Source organism: Acomys russatus, chromosome X (genome assembly GCF_903995435.1).
Source record: "Acomys russatus chromosome X, mAcoRus1.1, whole genome shotgun sequence".
NCBI classification, from domain to species: Eukaryota; Metazoa; Chordata; class Mammalia; order Rodentia; family Muridae; genus Acomys; species Acomys russatus.
Window position 1 is genome coordinate 32,090,950 of NC_067169.1, and position 16,144 is coordinate 32,107,093.

General features: G+C 42.5%; 1 protein-coding gene across 14 annotated transcripts in view; it reads left to right on the forward strand.

The window, feature by feature from the left end:
* The first annotated feature begins 607 nt into the window (after positions 1–607).
* The window catches only part of Reps2 (RALBP1 associated Eps domain containing 2), a 223,985-nt gene continuing 208,448 nt past the window's right edge, over positions 608–16,144 (forward strand). For 4 of the 14 annotated variants that reach the window (XM_051142318.1, XM_051142320.1, XM_051142322.1 and 1 more), the window contains exon 1: positions 608–962. In XM_051142318.1, the coding sequence (XP_050998275.1) occupies positions 729–962 (234 nt within the window). In that variant the 5' untranslated portion in view covers positions 608–728. The remainder of the gene's footprint in view (positions 963–16,144) is intronic. The other 10 variants (XM_051142323.1, XM_051142321.1, XM_051142324.1 and 7 more) reach the window with 3 other exon arrangements.

Here is a 16,144-nt window from a genome sequence, read left to right on the forward strand (position 1 = left end):
AAGAGTAATTGTTGCCATTTCTTAGGAAGGCTCAAATCCAGATCTGAGCCATACCTGAAAAAAAGTGGCCTAACCCCGAGGCTTTGAGGAGGTGCTGAGACTCTGTTTGTCGGAACATCTCTGTTCTTTAGCTTTTCAGGACATAGGCAGTACTGTTTTAGAGGAAGGGAAAACTTTTCCTGCCTGTCCCTTTTCTAAGTGGACACCACATCCCTTAGGGACTTCTTAATGAGAAAACATCTGAGTTTTTCCCATCCCCTGAAAAGCGCTGTTGTTCTTGTTTTTGTGTCCAGATTTCCTTTGCTAGGCAGGGTGGAAAGCCCAAGATGCCCCTCAGGAGCTGCGTGAGCTTGGAGGGGCGTTGGCAGCTGCTCTTCCCACTGGGCCTCGCCTGCAGAGCAGGTGAAACACTTAGGAAGGTTGCGGGCCGAGTTGTGTTCCTTACCTGCGAAGGGGCGGGGCGGGGCGGGAGTTGTGGGAGTGGCCCAGGTGAGATCCTGAGTTGTGATTGGTCGGCGCTGCGCCTGTCTCCATGTGCCGCACGGAGGAGGCACAACATTCAAGCCCGGGGGGGCGGGGCCGGCGAGCGCTTGGAGGAAGCGGTGGCGCTGCAGCTGCGGGGCGTGGGGGCGGCGGCTTCGGAGGCCAAGGCGGCGGTGGTGGCCCTGGCGGAGGCACCGGCACCTCGGCTGGAGAAGGCGCTCGGCCGGGACCCCGCAGAAGGCCCCATGGAGGTGGTGGCGGGCGGAGGCTGCGGCGCGGGACCGCCCTTGCTGCTGAGCGATAGCGAGCAGCAGTGCTACTCTGAGCTCTTTGCGCGCTGTGCAGGGGCTGCAAGCGGGGGCCCCGGACCTGGGCTCCCCGAGGCTACTAGGGTCGCCCCCGGCACTACCACTGCGGCCGCGGGTCCGGTGGCCGATCTTTTCCGAGCGTCGCAGCTGCCACCCGAGACATTGCACCAGGTATGTCTCTGCGCTCCTTTATCCTTCGCGGGTCTGTGGGGACAGTGTCTATGGGAAGAATGGGGCAACAATGACTATTCTTTGGGATCTGGAGGGCGGCGGCCAGGGCGGCAAAAGGAGGAGGGTGCTCTGCAGCCAAGGATGGCGGCGACGCCCTTGTCCCCAGGGACACCAGCCTCCTCTGCAGCTCCTCTCCTCCTCTCCCAGTGCTTGGGTGCACTCTTTGTCGCTTGAGAAAGTCTGACACCCCTGTCATTTCTGGGGGTTCTACAGTCTCCCAGACCCAAAGTTTGCCCTGTTCTGGAAGTGATGTTTGTTTTGGCTGCTGTCTGCTTTAACCTCTGTTCCTTGCTCCTGCCCCTCCCTTTGTTGACTTCACTCTCGGGGTGCCTTGCTGGGATTTGAACTTGAAGGGTGTGTACTTGTGTGTTTGTATGGCTCTGGGCCTAGGGCTACAAGTTGTCCTCTCTTTATATTTGTGATATGCAACGTATCTGATACATATATTTGTTCACTAACGCTTTTCTGATTATTACTATGAAGCTGGAAAACCTTAATGCCCAGTTGTATGTAGAACAGGGACTAAAAAGAGAAGAGCATTGATCAAGTCCAAAGTAAGTTCCCCATTTGGGTTCAGGGGTGGACTCAGAAGTCTACAGCTGTAGTTTCCCGTCTCATTGTTGCTTGACTTTGACATGAAGTTATGAAACAAAGGGTGTCACAGCTTTCTGTCTGCCCCATACCTGGAAAGGAGGAAGAGATGATTCACAGCAGGTGCTGTTTTTGGTTTGTGCTTTCCTTGAAGCTTGGAGAAAGACTGCTTGTTAAACCTTTCGTCTGTCATTTGAAGTCACCTGCAGTAAATGGTAATGATATTGTTAATGGCAAGCCCAAATAGGAATCTTTACTTAAAAAGCAATAGTGTGGAAGTTATTAACAACAACCGAGTATTTACAGTGCTGAGCAATGCTTTAAAATGTAGTTCCTAGGGAATACTGAGGGTTTTATGGTTCACGTGCCATATGTTTTCCTTTGTGGGGACTTTCTTTCTTTCTTTCTTTCTTTTTTTTTTGTCACTCAAGACTGTTTCATACTGCTTGAGCATACATATATGCTCATATGTTTATGAGAATAATTTTAGCCACTTGGTTCACCTTTTTGAATTTAGGATTTCTGAACATGATTAGTATTCATAGAATTTAGCATGGCTGTTTGTTCCTGTAGAATTCCATGATAAGAAGGTAGTTCAGCCACAGCTGCTAAGCAGTTGAGTTGCACAAGGTGATGAGGAAGTCAGTGTTCTGAAACAAACTGTAGCTATTACAAGGACCTCAAGATACTGCTGGGCATAATACATTTACTAAATCGTTTAAGGCAGTGCACCAGATAACTGGGCCATGCATCTGGCCAGGATTATTTGTTGGTCAGTAATAAATCAAATGTGATAAGAAGAAGGGGCCCTATGAAACTTGGTTGAGGTTTCCTCAGAAATTGGAGAGGCGGCTTTTCTGTGTGATAAGCGATGCTTCCTTGAAGTACATAAAATTAAAAAAATAACCCAAGGCACAGAGACTTAGAGTGGAATACTGCATGCAAAAGATGGTTTCAGATGTTAGCAAAAGGAGCTGTTCCTAGATTGCTTGTAGTAAGTCTGAGCTTTATTCTCCCTTGCTCAGCCCAGAAAAATAAAGCACACCCCCTTTAACATAACAAATTAGAATAACCCACTACTCTTGGTACAGGTAAAAATTAACATTTAAAATCACCCTGAACTAGGGAAGGTAATCACTTTGATGTTATGTGTGTTCTTTTCTTTTTTCTTTTTTAGTTTTTTGAGACAGGGTCCCTCTGTGTTAGTCTTGCTGTCCTGGACTTGCTTTGTAGACCAGGCTGGCCTTGAACTCAGAGCAGATCTGCCCTTCTTCTTCTTCTTCTCCTTCTTCTTCATGTGCTCTTTCTAATTTCATTTGTTTTAACTCACTAGTGTATTAGTTCTTTTAAAACAAATGTAGAAAAATTTCCCCTTTTCTTTCTAAACATGAACCTGTAAGTTCAGATTTAAGTAGCCCAACAGGTATAACTACTCAAATCCTCAAGACAGTAACCAGACCTGGTAGTTTCTATAGTTAACAGCCAGGTTTCCTCTTAACAAGGCATAGGATTAAGATAACTGGAACCTGGGGCTGGAGCTTTAGCTCAGTTGGTAGGGTGTTTGCCTAGCATTCATGAAACACTGGGTTTAGTCCCCATCACGGCACAACCATGGAGGCACACACCTATAATCTCAGCACTGAGGAGATAGAGGCAGAAGGGTCACAAGTTCAAGGTTACCCTCAGCTATATAGTTAATTTGAGGCCAGCCTGGGTAAAAGAGTCTTTGTCTTAAAAAATGATTATTATTATCTATTAAGAAGGAGGAAAGCCAGTATGGTGGTTCATGCCTTTAATCCCAGCACAGTAGGAACGCTGTGAGTTCGAGGCCAGCCTGGTCTACAAAGCGAGTCCAGGACAACTAAGGCTAACACAGAAAACCCAGTCTCAAACAACAACAACAACAACAACAAAAAAAAAAAAAAAAAAAAAAAAAAAGGAAGAGAATCTAACCAGAAATAAATGTTCTATAAAAATAGATAATTGTGTTTTCTTTTTGGAGGATAAAATGAACCACTGTATCCATCATTTTGTTTTGGAAGTAAGCCTGCAAAGTTGCTGTAGGGTTTTTCTCCAGTTGATATAGAAATATTTGTATATACTTATAAATTGTATGTATAAAATCTTATTTATGAGATTTATGTACCTATATAATTATAAATTATGTATATGAAATCTCTTCTATATAAAGCATCAACACTTGCTATGCTTTGGCCAAGACTCTCCTAAAGGTCCATATATTAAAGGTTTGGCTTTTGGGATGATACTCTGGGGAGGGGAGTGTAACGTTGACTGGGGCACGGTAGGATGTCCTTAAATCATTGGGAGAGTTGGAGTGTACAATAGCTAACTCCAAGTGACAAAGTTTATATTTGACTCAAAGAATTAACAAACCTGTAGACTCCTTTATAATGTCCATTTTTTAAAATGGTGTCATTCTCTGGAGACTCTGTCCATGTGTCAGTTCTCTCTCTCTCTCTCTCTCTCTCTCTCTCTCTCTCTCTCTCTCTCTCTTTATTCTTCTTCTTCCTCCCCCTCCTCTTCCTCCTCCTTTTTTTGCCTTTCAAGATAGGGTTTCTCTGTGTAGTCCTGGCTGTCCTGAAGCTCACTTTTTAGGCCAGGCTGTCCTTGAACTCAGAGATTTGTTTGCCTCTGCCTCCCAAGTGCCCAGACTAAAAGCATGCACTAGCTCTATTTTTATTTTTATGGTAGGCCATTCTTGGACATCAAGATTAGTTATAAAATGTTGTTCAATCTATACTATCAAGAGAAATAATTGAATGGGGGAAAATCCCATTAAGTAATATCTGATTGTCAGATAATGTGTTAAGGTAAAGAAGCATGTCTAGGTTGTGAGATATGTATGAGAGTTTTCCCTATGTGCATATATGTATACCATGCACATGCCTGGTGTCTACCAAGGTCAGAAAAGGGTATTGGATTTCCTAGGATCTGTAGTTACAGACAGTTGTGAGCTGCCATGTGGATGCTGGGAATTCAACCCTGGTCCTCTGCAAGAGCAACAGGTGCTTTTAACCATTGAACCAACTTTCTAGCTCAGTAGGGATGTTTTTAAAATCTCTGTGTTCAATATCATCTTTGAGAAGTCACTAAAAAAATTTCAACTCAGGGTCTCTCATAGCTCCAGCTGGCCTCAAATTCTTTATGTAGCAAAAGTTGACCTTGAACTCCTGCTACTACCTCTTAAGTGCTGGGGTTACAGGTGTGTGCCATCACAAGTCATTCATTTGAAAATTAAAAAAAAAATCTTTGAAGAAATTGCTTAATCATTAAGGAAATCAACAGGTAAAAGGAAACTAACAGAACCCTTATCAGGAAAGCTTTTTCCTGCTATGAGATTATTATCTAGAACTATATTTAAAATTTATTTAAAATTTAATTTAAAATTTAAATTATGTTTATTTAAAATTTTATTTAAAATTATTTATTTAAAATTTTATTTATTTAAAAATTTACTTAGAATTTTAAATTATTTTTATTTTTGAATTAATATAATTATACTATTTCCCTTTTCCTTTTTTTGCCTTCAAACCCTCCCATATATTAGTCCTTGCTCTCATTTAATTTCATAGCCTCTTTTAAAATTAATTGTTGTTACATGCATATACACATGTATGCATGCACACACATCTTCCTAAATCTAACCAGATCAGTCTGTATAATGTCACCTGTATGTATATGTTTTCAGGGGTGACCATTTGGTGTTAGATAGCCAATTAATATGTTATTCCCTAAGGAAGACTATTTCTCCCACTCACAGAATCTCTCAGTTGGTGTTGTTCTTTGTATAGCATTAAGGTCTCTTGGTCCTTTCCCCATCTGTGTTAGCATGCATGTCTGTTGTTGTTCTAAGTTTGTTCTGCTCATGTTTAGGCAGTCATGTTGGTGGGAGTTTATGGGTGTAGTTTTTGAGAGTACTAGGACACACAGTCTCACAGTGAACTCCCCGATCCTCTTGTTCTTACAGTCTTCCCACTCCCCCTTCTACAATGATCACAAAGTGTTTGGTGTGGGGGTGTTTTGTAGATGTATCCATTGAAACTGGGCTTCACAACTCTGCATTTTGATTGGTTGTGGTTTTTCTGTAATGGTCTCTATCTGTAGCAAAGTGAAGTTTCTTTGATGAGGTGTGAGAGCTACAATTACCTGTGGGTATAAGGACAACTACTTAGAATGCAGTTAGGAATTATGCTGGTTTAGTAAAGTTGTGGTTATAAGCTTTCATCTGAGATCCATGACCGCACTAATCCTGGGTCGTTAGTTGGTTAGGTTTTCAGGACCGGGTATGATTTCCTTCTTGTTGAGTGGGCCTTAAGTTCCATTATAGACTTGTTTTGGTTACCTCCAAGTTATGAATAGCATTACTGCACCTTCGGGGTAATTGTGTCATGCTGGTTACTGTTGTGGTTCATAGTAAAATGTAAATGAGGGGCCGGGCAGCTGTTCATTAGGTAAGTTTAGTTCCCAGAACCCATGTTGGGTAGCTCATGACCCCCTGTAACTCCTGCTCCATTGAATCTGGTGTCTCCCTTTGGCTTCTGTGGGTACTGTATTAATGTGCTTCTCCACATATATGAAAAATCTAAATTAAAATACAATTTTTTTTGAGACAGGTTTTCTCTGTGTAGCCTTGCTGTCCTGCACTTGTTTTGTAGACCAGGCTGGCCTCAAACTCACAAAGATCCTCCTGCTTCTGCCTCCTCAAGTGCTGGGATTACAGGAGTGTGCCACCATGCCCAGCTAGGAATAGTGTTTTTTGTTTTTTGTTTTTTGTTTTTAAAGACAAGGCCTTATGTAGTCCAGGCTGGTCTCAAACCAGTAGGTGAAGGTAACTTTAAACTCCTTATCCTCCCTCTACTTCCCAGGTTCTGGAATTACAAACATATTACCATGCCAAGAGTATTTTTCTAAAAGACAGTAGATGCTAGCAGATACAGTAAGTAGTAGATTCAAAGCATTGTCCGGTTAAAAGGATATTTGATTTGAAGTATGGTACAATGGGAGGCATGCCTATAAGCCCAGCTCTGGGGAGGCTGAGGCAGGAGGATAGCAAGTTTGAAGCCAACTTGATCTGCATAGTGACACAGAACCTCAGTGTGCATGATTTAAAATTATTTTCTACTTTTGTTTTACATATATGTATGTATGTGAGATATATATATATATATATTCACTAAAACAAAATATTTTATGTGTTATTTCAGTTTAAAATGGGACATTGTATTTTCAGAACTTTCTGCAACTTGTTTTTCTTCTCATGGCTATATATATATATATATTTTTTTTTTTGGAATTTGTTCTTGTTGACACATGTCCCGTCAGTTCACTTGTTTCCTTTTGAAAACTTTATTACCCACTCTTATAGTGAGTCATCATTGTGATAATGCAGAGATCTTTATGCCAAAGGAAAGTAGGTGACCTTCCTGAGTTATGCACAATGTCACACTGGGAGATTGTTCTAAATGCACATAAACATTGAAAACACCCCATTCTACTCATATAGAATGCTCACTGATACTCGTGAGTGTGTCAGTGGTCTTTGAATCTAACTGGACCTTCATTTTTTCTATTATTTAGAGGATACTCTTAGTTTCTGTAATCACATCCACATAGAAAAGTCCTTATGTATTTAATATAGTATATTATCCCTATACAAATGAAAAAAAACCCTAAGTTTAATGTTTCTGGACAAATATGTCTGTTAATTTCTGTGCAATGCCAACTGAACCTGGCAAACTAGGGTAATTTTTCCCAGAGTTGATAGCACAGCTGAAGTTTCCAAAAATTCAGATACACACACATATATACACACACACTCATGCATATATATGACTAGTCATATTAATATGGCATGCATCAATAGCAGCAGCAGCAACAGCTTTTCCAGGTTAGGCAGTCATTTGAACAAAATTATAGAGAAATCCAGTACATTCCATTAAGAAAAAATTGTAGTGGCACATGCCTGTAATCCCAGCACTAAAGAGACAGAGGCATGTGGAGCTATATGAGTTCAAAGTCAGCCTGACACCAGCCAAGGACAATACAGGCGGTAAACTTTAAACCCCTACCCAGATCTAGCCAATGGTCAGAACATTCCCCACAGTTGAGTGGAGAGTGGGGTATGACTTTCTCACGTACTCTGGTGCCTCACATTTGACCATGTCCCCTGCAGGGGGAGACCTGGTGGCGCTCAGAGGAAGGACAGCAGGTAGCCAAGAAGAGACTTGATACCCTATGAGCATATACAGGGGGAGGAGGTCCCCCTCAGGAACAGTCATAGGGGAGGGGAATAAGGGGAAAATGGGGGGGGGGAGGAATGGGAGGATACAAGGGATGGGATAACCATTGAGATGTAACAAGAATAAATTAATAAAAAATATATTTAAAAAAACCCAAAGTCAGCCTGATCCTCATAGTGAATTCCAGGCCAGCTGTGGGTATACAATGAGACACTGTGTCAAAGGGAAAAGAAAGAAAGAAAGAAAGAAAGAGAAAAGAAAAACAACAGTCCAGAAAACTGAAGTACAATTCTGTTACTGTTGTGGTACTAGGCATTTTTATTTATATTTAAAAACTTTATCATTTCCATCCCCCTCTCCAACTCTTCCCATGTCCCCCTTTCTCCCCACATGACCTCTTATTTATTATTCTTTTACACACACACACACACACACACACACACACACACACACACACCTGAGTCCATTCAATGTTGCTCTTATGTATATGTGCTTATGGCTGACCACTTGGGATTAGATAACCTATCAGGGGGTTGTTACTGGAGATAACTGATTCATTCTTTCTCTGCCTCTGCCTCTGCCTCTGTCTCTGTGTCTCTGTGTCTCTGTGTCTCTGTGTCTTTGTGTCTGTCTCTGTCTCTCTTTCTCCCTCCCTCCCTCCCTCTCTGTCTCCCTGTCCGTCTCACACACACACTTGCTCTCACTCAGTCACTCTTGGTTTCTCTGGTTCTCTCCTGGTTTTGCTTTCTCTCAGCAGCCATTACTTGCCTATAGCTCTTCATCTAGAGGTGGGGCCTTGTGGAATTTCTGCCATCCACATTGGAATGTCAATTGGTCTTGTTTATGCAATCAAAACCTTGAGATTTCTTTTTCTTTTTCTTTTTTTTTCTGAGACAGGGTTTCTTTGTGTAGCCCTGGCTATCCTAGACTCACTTTGTAGACTAGGCTGGCCTCGACTTCACAGAGATCCGCTTGCCTCTACCTCCCGAGTCCTGGGATCTGTGTCTGGCTAATCTTGAAATTTCATGGGTGCAGTTTTCATCTCATATAGAATAAACAGTCTGTCAGCTGTCCATGGCTGTGTCTTTCTTTCTACCTCATCTTCCTCAATTTTCCTTGAGCCTTAAGTGTAGGAACTGTGTTATAGTTGTACCAAATTGAGCTGGTACCTTGTGCTCGTTTACTCTCTGCGTTTTGACCAGTTGTAGATCTCTGCATTATATACTCTGTCTTTTGCAAAAGAAGCTGCTTTGCTGAGTGTGAGAGTTACACTTACCTGTACGCATAACGGTAAATATGTAGACAGAGCTAGAAGTTATATTGGTTTAGGAAAAATGGCAGCAATAGGTTGTTGCCCAGGGTCTGTGACCTCTCCAGCCCTGGATAGTTGTTTCACAGTACCAGGCAAGAAATTGTTCTTATTGAGCATTCCTTAAGTCCAGTTAGACAGCTGTGGGTTACCTCCAAGATGAACATTCTGCTATTGCACCATTGGTGAAACCTTGCTAGGCGGGTTATTGTTGTGGTTCAGAGGCTTTACAGCTGGCTAGGACTATTGATTTCTTTTTTTTCCTCCCTTGGCAGCCTACTGAGCACCTTCTGATAGTATGAAAGCTAGTCTTGGTGGGGGAGGAGAGGCTTTCTCATCAGATTCAGCTCATGTATTCAGCGATGGGGTTTTATCTTCACCTTCTAGGAAGCATACAAGGGCAATAGCAACAGACTTTATTATTTAGGGAGGTTCCTTGGATTTCCCTAACCAACAACTAGAAAGGAGGTTTTTCATGCTTGATACTGGGGTTTTTGTTAGAGTCTATGGCTCTGGCAGGGAACATTATCACTCCAGGTAGCACAACTTCACCTAAATGGTCTCTCTGTCTGTCTTTCCCTATCTCTTTGTCTCTGTCTTTCTCTGCGTCTGTACCTGTATATCCTCATATCTATATAGAGTATATATATTTGTCTGTTTGTTTTGTTTTGTTTCTCTGTGTCATCTTGGCTGTCCTGGACTCTTGTAGACCAGGCTGGTCTCAAACTTACAGAGATCCCCCTGCTTCTGCCTCCCAAGTGCTGGAATTAAAGGCATGCGCCACCACACCTGGCTGCTAGAGTACATATTTTAAGTAAGCCTATAAAATGTTTTCTCATGGCTTAGTGTTATCTCTCCTGCCTTCCTTTCCCTCTGTACCACTCTCCTTTATTCCTCCCTAGTTAAAACCTGCCCCCATTTCTCTTTCCTCCTTCATAGCAACTGTGTCCTATCTCCCTATATAGAGCTCCTTCCTGCATCCCCTCATGGTCCCTTTCCCTTTTCTTGGCTTCTGTAGTTACTTTGGGTTATATAATCAGATCTGAAGATTTGGAGTTAAAATCCACATATGAGAGAGAATATGTAGCATTTATCTTTCTGGGTTTGAGTTGCCTCACTTAGTATATAGTATTGTCCAATTATATCCATTTACCTGAAATTTTTATTTTTTAAACTGCTGAATAGAATTTAATTGTGTATGTTACTTTTTTGTTTTGAGACAGGGTTTCTCTGTGTAGCCTTGGCTGTCCTGGACTCTCTCTGTAGACCAGACTGGCCTTGAACTCACATCAATCCACCTGCCTCTGCCTCCTGAGTGCTGAGATTACCGGCATGCACCATTGCGTCTTGCTTGTATGTCACTTTTTAATTTTATTTATTTATTTAATGGTTTTTTGAGACAAGGTTTCTCTGTGTAGCCTTGGCTGTCCTGAACTAGCTTTGTAGACCAGGCTGGGTCATTTTTTTTAAAACACAAAATCTTGTTGGTTGTGGCGGTGCACGCTGGTCGGGAAATGCTGAAAACGATGAGAAGCGGGGGATTTTGAGTTTTAGACCAGCCTGGGCCATATCTTTTCCTTTTTGTTCTTTGTTTCTTTTTGCTATAGGACCTCTTGCCAAATAGGAGTCAGCAGATACATACCCCCCAAAACAACAACAAAACCCACAAAATCTCTAACAAATAGATACAATAATGTAGTAGACCTCAGTGTACTTAACTACTCAGACTCAACACCATTAGTCTACGTTTCTAATTTTGCTCCCTTTTTCCTATTATTTAAATCAAGTCTTAGACATATATTTGATAGGTTTTATATTCAGGAAATGAGCCTGGGAGTAGGCAGGAGGAGATGGGAGCATGGAGTGGTTTCAGATGAGTGGAAAGGGTACATATAGCCTGTGGTTACATGGTAAGACTGACAATGGTTTTCTATATCATGCTATTTATTGACTGTGGGGTAATGGTGCTTGAGAACTGATTTGTAATATTTGGGACATATAGACAAAGAACTCTTGAGTCAGAATACCACAGAGCTAATTGCACATCCATGCTACTGCTGTACTGTTCACAGTAGCCAGGAACTGGAAGCAGCCTAAGTGCCCTCCTACATATGAATGGGTAGAGAAAATGTGGCATATATACACAATGGAATTTGATTTTACGTAGTTATAATGAAGTGAAATTGTGACATTTGCAGGAAAATGGATGGAACTGGAAATCAGTATGGTAAGAAAAATATGCCACACTGAGAAATACAATATGTGGTTTCTTTTTTTGCTTTCCTTTTCATTTTGTTTTCATTTCTCGAGACAGGGGCTGTCCTGGAGCTCACTTTGTAGATCAGGCTAGCCTCGAACTCACAAAGATCTGCCTGCCTCTGCGTCCCAAGTGCTGGATTAAAGGCATGCAACACCACCACTTGGCAATACATGTTTTCTTTCCTGCAGAATCTAGATTTTCCTTTTTTGGTGTGCGTGTGTATGTATGTGTGTGTGTGTGTGTGTGTGTGTGTGTGTGTGTGTGTGTGTGTAGGTGGAGGATTGAGATCTAAAGCTAGAAAACAATTATGAGAGGGGAGGAAGAGATATTAAGGGACTGGGAAGGTGTAAAAGAGAGTAATGGAATATATGTCACGAAAACAGAAGAAATAGATTGTGCAGGGAGCAAGGTGGTCAGGGGCAGTAGAGGGGGACATTGAGGGAAGGGGAATAATAAGAACAAATGATTTTGATACATATCGATAAAAAGGCAATAATGAAGCTCATTACCTTGTATGGTAACTCAAAAAAAGTAATCAAAAAAAGGACAAAAACCAAACCAAACCAAACCAAAAAGCAAAAAAACAACAAAGAAACAAACAAAAAAGAGAGAATACTTGGAGAAAGCAGTTGAGAGATTGAAAAGTAACCAGGTGAGTCCAGAAATAAAAGACAGCTTTGAAAATTGTCCTAGTTTCACATTCCTAATTTGAGACTGGCCTTCTTTAAGGGCACAGGAAATTGGTTTTGAGGTAATCTTGGGTTATTTTGCTAATTATTTGAAACTTCCACAAGATGGTTTGGTTCCTTTCTAGTCCCACCCCCACTTTAGTTTTCTATAGCCACATACCTTATATTTTCTATTCATTGAATTCTGTACTTCTTGCACATCTACTGGTAGGCAACCAGTCATCCTGAGCCATTCAGGTCTGAGGGCTTCCTGAAGCATGGGACTTGTAGTCTTTAGACAGCCCCTGGCATACTGGCATGGCTGGCTCTTTCTCTGCTGGTAATTGCAGAATCCATCTGTTACTCTGTATTTAGTTGCCACACGTTTAACACCTAAACACAGTACCCATTTACTCTCCCCTAGATTCTGTGGGTTGGGAGTTACTTAGGGGTTTCTTAAAGCTTCAGTCAAGATATCAGCTGGGCTACATTGCTTCTGGAGTTTAGGAACGTCATCTAAACTTCAGTGGTTGTTTGTAGAATGCAGTTGCTTGAGATTTGAAAGTTTGTTTCTTTTGGTGCCTGAGATGGAACCCAGAGCATCATCCAGGCTGGGCAACTCCCCCACTGCTGAGCCACATCCCCAGGCTGCTTATGATTTATTTATTTAGGTGTTTCGAGACAGGGTTTCTCTGTGTAGCCTTGGCTGGCCTGGACTCACTTTGTACATCATCAGGCTGGCCTGGAACTCACAGAGATCCACCTGCCTCTGCCTCCCAAGTGCTGAGATTAAAGGCTTGCGCCACCACCGCCTGGTGCTGCTTATGTTTTAGTACTAAGTCCCTGAGCTGCTCCAGAGAACTGACATGGGCCTCCCTCTATGCAATTCACAGCACAGCTGTTTGCTTCTTCAAGGCTAGCAGGGGTCTGTCTCTCTCCAGCCAGCTAGGATAAATGATGCCCTATCACCTTTGATGTATTCTGTTGGCTGGAAGCAGGTCACAGGTCCTGTCAGTACTTAGGGAGAATGCTAATGATAGAAAGCGAGACCTGTTGGGGGATACCTTAAGGTCTCTGTACTATGTCTGCTTTCTATGTTTTATCTGAAATAGAACATTATTCTTGTGATTAGCTTTTCATTAAAAAAAAAAAAAGTCTTTTTTGAGTCAGGCTTTCCCAGTACAGCCTAGGCTGGCCTTTGTAGCTCAGGCTGTTTTCAAATTCATAGTCCTTTTCCCTTAGCCTTCTAAAGGTCAGGATTTCAGGCATGTTCCAAGATACTCAGCCTGGTTAACTTTTGAGACTATCTCGAACACACACACACACACACACACACACACACACACACCACATACATTGTTTAGTATCTAATTTAGAATCTGTCCTTTTTATTTTTAATTCAAAATTTTTTTGACTGTAAACTTTTTATTTATTTATTTTAAAAAATGCATTCACTTTATATCCTGGTTGTAGCCCCCTCCCTTCTTTCCTCCTGGTCCCACCACCCCTCCCTCTTCCCCCTTATCCTCCTCCCTTAGTCTTCAGAGAGGGGTGACCTCCTCCCCTAGCAAGTGACCTCAGCCTATCAAGTCTCATCAGGATTGCCTGCATCCTCTTTCTCTGTGGCCTGGCAAGGCCGCCCTGCCAGGGGGAAGTGATCAAAGAGCAGGCAACAGAGTCCATGTCAGAGACAGCCTCTGCTCCTCTTAATAGGGGACCCACATGGAGACTGAGCTGCCTGTTGGTTACATCTGAACTGGGGGCCTAGGACCTCTCTATAAGGACCTTGTTTGCTGGATCAGTCTCCATAGTGCCCCTGGGCCCAGATTTGTTGGCTCTGTTGGTCTTGTGGTGCTCCTGTTCTCTCTGGGTCCTTTTATCTCCTCAGTCTTTCAAAAGATTCCCTGTGCTCTGTCCAAAGTTTGGCTGTGAATCTCAGAATCCTCTTCGATCCCCTGCTGGGTGGAGCCACATAATACAAGATAACCATACTACAATCCACAGACAAGGAAGACCCTAGGAAGGATGCTTAATTCTCATTCAGAAGAATTTATCCTTAAAAAAGGAGTTGTCTTAGAAAACTCTGCCATGATTCATGCACTGAGGAGACAGAGGCAGGTGGATCTGAGTTCAAGGCTAGCCTGGTCTACAAAGTGTGTTCCAGGATAGCCAGGGCTACACAAAGAAATCCAGTCTCAAAAAAAAAAAAAAAAAAAAAAAAAAAAAAGGAAGAGAGGAAGGAAGGAATGTTGGTTGACTCCCCTACTCTCTCTGACAAGATCTAGTGTAACTTGGGCTGTTAATGCACTTAACTATGACACTGAAGATGGATGGCCTCCTCTTCCTGAGTGCTGGCTTGGTTTCCATGTACAATTGTGTGCGTGCGTGTGTATGTGTGTGTGTGTATTTATCCCAAGTAGAACTGGTAAGACTATCTTCCTAGATATTTTCCATTTTACTCTTTAGGTTATTTGTTTTTCCTTTTAATTCAAAAGGGGTAGGAAAAAAGAAGTAGAAAAACATATGTTGGTACAGAGAATGCTACTTAATGGTTAAGTACTTTCCTAACATGTGAGAATCAGGTTGGACCTGTGCAAAAAATTAAAAAGCAGCCTGGTGTAGTGGCACACGCCTGTAATCCCAGCACTCAGGGAGGCAGAGGCAGACAGAGTGAGTTCGAGGCCAGCCTGGTCTACAAAGTGAGTCTAGGATAGCCAAGGCTACACAGAGAAACTCTGTCTCAAAAAAGCAAAAAAAGAAAAAAAAAAAAAAAAGAAAGAAAAAAAGTTAAAAGCAAATCTTTAGGTTCAGTTCAGGGATGTGTCAATTTGGATGTTGAAAATAATACATATTTTGGGACATGGTCTTACCATACTGTCTTGACTGGCTGTATGTATCCCTGGTCAGCCTGGTGCAATCTTTATAGCCCAGGCTGGACCCAAAGTTGAGATAATTCTCCTGCCTCAGACTTTGAAGTGCTCAGACCATAGGTTTGTACCACTATGCCTGATAACCCAGCACATCTTCATTTTTATTAGCTTCCCCAACTAAAACTGAGCATTTTACTGTGGATATGGCCAACATACCACAACAATGCTGGCATTTTTTTATTTTTAAAAAATTTATTATGATTTATTCAGATTACATCCCAAGCTGGGCGGTGGTGGCGCATGCCTTTAATCCCAGCACTCTGGAGGCAGAAGCAGGTGGATCTCTGTGAGTTCGAGGCCACCCTGGTATACAAGAGTCCAGGACAGCCAGGATTACACAGAGAAACCCTGTCTCAAAAACAAAAAAAACAAAATAAAACAGATTACATCCCAGTTGTTATCCCCTTGATTGTATCTTCCTGTTCCCACCCTCACTCCCTCTTCTGCCTTATTCACCTCCCCTAGACCTCTGACAGAAGGGGACCTCCTCCCCCACCATTTGATCACAGCCTATCAGGTCTCATTCGGATAGGCTACCCTGCTTCCCCTTCCTCTGTGTGCCTAACCCCAGTCTCCCCACCAAGGGGAGGTGGTCAAATGGGGGAGAAGGTCACCAGGGTTCATGCCAGAGGTAGTCCCCGCTCTCCCCCCAACCGTGGAGGATGAGCTGTCCATTGCCTTGATCTGACAGGGAGTCTAGGTTCACTGCATGCATTGTCCTTGGTTGGTGCAACAGTTTGTGCAGGCTCCCGTCCAGATCTGCCAGCCTTGATGGTTTCCTTGTGGGGCTCTTGAACCCTCTGGGCCCTTCCACCCCCCAACTCTTCCATACCACTCTCACCTAGAGACCAGTAGCGAGTCCTGGCATCTGTCCCAATTACCCGAGGAGTGGAGTCTCTCAGAAGACATCTGTGTTGGGCTAATATCCACTTATAAGTGAGTATATACCATACGTGTCTTTCCGGGTCTGGATTACTTCACTTAGTTTGATCTTTTCTAGTTCCATCCATTTGCTTGAAAATGTCAAGATTTCCTTGTTTTTGATAGCCAAATAGTATTCCATTGTGTAAATGTACCACAGTTTCTTTATCCATTCTTCGGTTG